Source organism: Neltuma alba, unplaced genomic scaffold, assembly GCF_004799145.2.
Source record: "Neltuma alba isolate B1F8T4 unplaced genomic scaffold, ASM479914v2 tig00011055_pilon, whole genome shotgun sequence".
Lineage (NCBI taxonomy): Eukaryota > Viridiplantae > Streptophyta > Magnoliopsida > Fabales > Fabaceae > Neltuma > Neltuma alba.
Window position 1 is genome coordinate 4,854 of NW_021635800.1, and position 5,825 is coordinate 10,678.

Below are 5,825 nucleotides of genomic sequence, written 5' to 3' on the forward strand. Positions count from 1 at the left end.
TGGCAGCAGGGGTAATGATCTTTCTATATCTCGACTTCAGATTGTTGGGCATTTTCTGCTTTCAAATGTTGTGCAAATTTTACAACATTCTGCGCCAAACATATATGGCAGAATTCTGAGAGAGAAAAAAACACAGGAAGGAAAAGAGATCTGAACATCCCCAGAAGAAAGGAACACGGCAGCGTCGCGAATCAAAAGGGCATATAGGTAATTTTATAATATTTTCAAAATGCCAATTCATGCCTCATTTCATTCTGTGTCATTTTTAAGCCTTAGCCGTTTGAATTGGAATTTTATATATTCATTTTTTTTTTACGGATTTTCCCGTGTACTAGATGATAACCTGAAAATTTAACTTTTAAATATGACCTATTTCATTTTATTTAATTTACTCTTCAGTCCTATGGGTACGAATGATTTTATTTTTTCATGGTATTGTTAGAACTCTGTTAAATTAGGTTTAGTAACCCACTTAAATCAAGTTTATTCTTGAGTTTCTAACCCAAAATTCAAATATGACAATTTTAACTATTTCAGAGATGTTTAGCATATTAAGGAATATTTAATTTTAATTTTAATTTAATTGTTATCTTTTATTATTAATTGTTGTTTGCATATAATTTTAAAATTTAAAATATTCTGTTATTAATTTTTAGGATTAGATTGAAACCTATAAACAATATCTGAACACCTATGGTTTGTTCGTCTTATAATTTGATTAAATAGTAGACTGGCATAACTTCTCGTATCTTTTTTTTCTGCCAACTTTAAAGCACAACTTACAATACATGCATGAGAATTATAATTTGACAAGAGTGAAAACAATGCACAACAAAAAGGAAGGTGCATATGTCATTTTCAGCCACTAAATAAATGTAATAACATGAAAAATATAAATATGTACAAAAGATTTAATTTGTAGCAAGCGCATGCCTCCATTTTGTTTGAGCTCACTGTCAAGTGGTTGTTCCAACTTTTCTCATTGCTTGGAAGGGGCTGGGCTCTCCATCATCGAACTCATCATCTACATTCATCAATGAACTTATCATCAGTAGTGCTGACACTACAGCCTTCGTCACTGCTTGTGTTTCGCCATCTCTCAACATCTTCTTTACACAACACACGCCACCCACACTGCACTATTTTCAAAGATGACTCCTCTGGTTCATCGCTATGAAAAAAACCATTTGAAGTGGTTTTTCCACAACAAATGAGGAAAAACGAATGTAAATGATACATAGTTGGTGGCAAAATCTGGACTGCGCACAAGTGGCATAACCACGGAATGAATTTGGATATTCACCTTCAGAAACTCTATAAGTCCAACCAAGTACGGCAAAATCATCATAGTTTGCATGTTCCAAATCATTTTCTAGCACTAGGCATACAGCTATGCCCCACCATTCACTTGAACAGCATGAATCAGGCTTATTTACTATGAATGACACATTTGTATGTTCCTCACACAAAAGCTTTGATTGTGAAACCATGATGGCACTTCACTACCAGGAATAGTTAATATGCGAGTCGGTTGCAGGAAGAAGTCATCCTGTGATGAAAATTATTCATGTTAGATGTATAATAATTAATGTGTAAGAAATAGTCAAATAAGAAAATCAAATAAATTAGAAATTCAAGAGATTCAAATAACTCACAACTTGTGAATTGTTCCAACTCACAATTCCAGACATCATGTCACTGAAAGTGTAAAATTTATATCCATCTTCTAATGAGAATTCATATCGGCATGGAGTCTATAACAAAAAATTTGGGATGTTATGGAATTATAATGACTGATGTGAAACAAATGATAGTGAAGAGAACTAAAACAAACCTGATATTCAAATTCCTCAGTGAATTCCCATAGTTGTTGTGAACACACATAATTTTTCAATAATGGACAATCACTAGCATCTATCACTGACAGGTTTGCTGGAAGTTGAGGCAAAGACCGAAGCCTTGGGCAATCATTCAAATAAATAAATTCAAGCTTTCGAAGTTTGGAAATGAAGCTCAAAGGAATTTCAACAAAATTATTTCCACCCAAACCTAATGTTGTCAATGATGATAAATTGCCTATTTCACTGAATAGTGATTCATCATCAAGATTGCAATAATTTAAATGTAACTGGACCAAAGATGATAGATTTGAAAAATATGGAGACCACAAAAACTTAGTTGAACTTGAAGGCCTTTGAAGCCTAAATGCCCGCTTGAGAAGAGAGTAGTGATTCCATGAGGATGATTGTGCAGAAGCATTGCATGCACTAAGACATAATACTTTCAAATTATTGAGGGACGAAGGCACTTCTTTTAGAGCAGTTCCAGCCACATCAAGCTCCTCCAATGCCTCATTTTCATTCAAATTCTCTGGAAGCCTTGACAACTTTGAGCAACCACGAACATTGATCTTCTTTATAGCTTTCAATTTTTTAAAATCACTTGGAAGACATACCAGGTTTTTGCAATACTCTAAATTTAATATAGCAAGACCAGTCAAATTGACCAATGATTGAGGTAGTTTGGATATAGCAGTCCCTTTTAGATTAAGCTCTGATAAACATGTCATACCTTTACCAAACTCAGGAAGCCTTTTAACTTTTGAACAACCAGAGAGAATAAATGTCTCTAAGCAATTCATCTCCAATTTGGTTGGAAGGTTTTTAATACTTTTGCAACCTTTAAAATTAACAATGACAAGATTCTTGTGTTGCCCGAGAGAGTAGTGAACTTCAACAAGCTTTGTACACCCTTCAAGAATTAATCTTTGAAGATTAGGAGTTCTATCAAAATTTGATGTTCTCATCAGGTTTGTTGAATGACTCAAATCAATGAACTTTAGACTTTGTGGAAACTGCAAAGAACCAAAAAAAAAAAAAGCCTTCAAAAACCAAGAACTAGCAAGTGATACGCATGCAATAAATTATAGACAAACAAATTTAAGCAAAGGACATTAATTACCTGATCTCCTCTCCAAAGTTCCTTTAATTTGCTGTGTTGCATTTTGAGATCAACAAGTTCATCAAATTGAGTTTGACCTGGAAGGGAATCTAAAGGATACTCCTTCCAATCTATGACTTTCAGTGAATTGGGAAGACAGTTAAGTCCATGAAGAAGATTCAATTGGTCATGTGAAGAATGTGATATGATAAGTAACTTGAGATTACTCATATTTGAGAAGGCTTTAGGTTCCAAATATATGACATCTGGTTTGTCAAATTGTACCACTATACCACGTATTGCTTCAGTTCCCTATATATAAAACAATAAGTCAATCAAACTAATAATAACATGAAAAATGCATGGAATATATTGCTGAAGTAAGAATGCATAATCATAGAAAAGGGGGAGAGTGTTACCCTCATATTTCTAAGCACAAGACTAGCATCCTCCAAGGACCATATCCTACTACGATTGCCAGCATCATTGGGTGATTCGCGAAAAACAATTTCCTTGCCCATTTCTTGAAGCCTATCATGCACCCTCAAGCACCCTTCAGCTTCAGTTACCAATGATTTCTGAATAAGAGTTCTTAGTCCGATTACCGGGTCAAGACCACTATTTTCTAAAATCTGTATGACATCATCCTTGCGCAAGCCATTGAAAAAGCAAGCAATATCTAAGAATATATTCTTCTCATTAGATCGCAGTCCATCAAAGCTCACTTTAAGTATATCAAAAAGGCCATCTAAAGGAATCTTCTTGAGTGCATTCTCCCATTCTGGTATGCTTCTTCCACAAAGAAATGAACCAAGCACTTTGATTGCCAAAGGAAGGTTTTGAGCAGAATTAATCGCCCTTCTAGAAAGCTCCAAATAATCTTCATTTGGCTGATCTCCTTTGAAAGCTATTTGAATAAAAAGTTGAAGGGATTCATCGTGACTTAAGAAATTCATTTCATACTGAGAAACTACACCATGCAACAATAACACATGTTGATCTCTAGTTGTTATTATTATTCTACTCCCTTTGCCAAACCATCCTTCCTTTCCCGCCAAATTCTCAAGTTGGCTTATGTCACTCACATCATCAAGGACAAGTAGAACTTTTTTACTGCATAACATTCTTCTTATCAGCTTTCTTCCTTCATAACAGTCACACACTTCCATTCTGATTGATTTTTTCAAACGGGAAAGAAGTTTTTGTTGCAGTGAAATTAAACCACCATCTTTTACAGATTCCTCTCTAACATTATGAAGAAATAAATGAACTTCATAGTTTCTGTGTATCCTCTCATAAACAATTCTAGCAAGAGTAGTTTTGCCTAACCCTCCCATTCCCCATATTCCTACAAATTGAACTTCCTCCGATTTATTCGCTAGAAATGAATCAAAATCTGCTATTTTCTCATCAATTCCAACAAGTCCATCATCAACACCTTCATCATTTGAATCGAATTGTGGGTGATCAACTATTCTTGACCTCACATTTTCAGTAACTATTTCAATGAGTTTCGTTTCATACCTAAAAAGATAACAGAATAATAACATTAATATTAAGCGTAGCCCAAAGTCATGATAATTTTTTGAAGTCATAGAAAATACCAATTTTTAGAGCTCCATCCAGCCAAGTCAGCAACTTCTCTCAAGGCATCCCTCCATCTTTGCACCTTCACTTTGTCATGTGCAAATTTCTGTTCAAGCTTTTCAAAGGCTGTTGCAAAACTTCCTTTCTGATGCCGAACATCAGACGGATCTATGCCATAAAAGATTGGAAATATATGAAGGCCTAACTCTTTCTTACAATGAAGGATTTTTAGGAGTTCATCTAAGCACCATGTGGATGCAGCATAGTTTTCAGAGAGAACAATAATTGCTGACAAAGATTCTTCAATTGCTTGAAGCAAACTTGGTTTGATAATTTCTCCCCTCCCAAGTTCTTCCTCATCTCTAAAGGTTATCAGTCCATTGTGACACAAAGCAGCATATAAGTGGTCTGCAAAATTCTTACGGGTGTCTTCTCCTCGAAAACTTAAAAACACATCATACTTGTGTCTTCTATTTGAACGGCAATAGCTTGAAGAATATCCAACTTCTTGATCATCGAGTGCCATTGTGATACTTCAGAAGCTGGACCATTCAAAATATAAATACAACCATCAGACTGTGAACCGACTTTAAACCCAATCTGAGATAGAACATAGGTTCTTGCACAGATTAAGAGAAAGTATAATCCCAAAATGCATTCTCAACTATATAAATGCATTTTTATTATTAAATAAGGCAGAAATTGAGAAGAATATTAGATTAAATTATAAGTACTTTATACCTATTTAATTTTGATTATTTTGTTTTTCTTGATTGATTTTATGAATATAAGAATGAAATTATCAGCTCAAGTTTCTCATTTGACCGTTTTAGCCGTGTTCCTCTGGGCAAAGCTGCTTTTAATTAGTTTACTTGAAAAACAGAAAAGCATGGTTGTCTTATGTGATTCTTCATCAGAAAATTTCAGTCAGCCCCCTCTAAGCAAACTTATTTTTCAACAGCCTCCAAAGATTTTGAAATTTCCACCCTTTTGACCAAAATGAAATTAAATCTTATGGGTGAAAAGACCATTATGCCCTTGTATTATCTTTTTTTTTCAGAAAGGTTAAACTAAAGTGATTACAACACAAATTAGGCAATTTACAAGATATATACAGGAACTCAACTCTATTGAGGTTCTATGAAGAGAAAAGTTAAATGTCAAGAATTCCATAAACAACTAAAATAAGGCAATTTACAACACAAAGTAGGCGATTTATGAGAGGTACACAAGAATTCACAACTGTAATTGAGGTTCTGTAAAGATCAAGAAAGTTAAATTTCAAGGGTTGCATGAAT

At 34.2% G+C, this 5,825-nt stretch overlaps 1 protein-coding gene across 1 annotated transcript; it reads right to left on the minus strand.

The window, feature by feature from the left end:
• Positions 1 to 1,477: 1,477 nt before the first annotated feature.
• LOC114760947 (TMV resistance protein N-like) lies at positions 1,478 to 5,112 on the minus strand (the record flags this gene model as incomplete). The annotated part of the gene is made up of 6 exons (XM_028950266.1): positions 4,610 to 5,112; positions 3,279 to 4,523; positions 2,962 to 3,252; positions 1,835 to 2,854; positions 1,656 to 1,754; positions 1,478 to 1,549 (listed from the first exon to the last, which is right to left on the minus strand). Coding segments are annotated over exons 1-6 (3,171 nt in total), but the record flags the coding sequence as incomplete, so codon positions are not given.
• Positions 5,113 to 5,825: the final 713 nt, after the last annotated feature.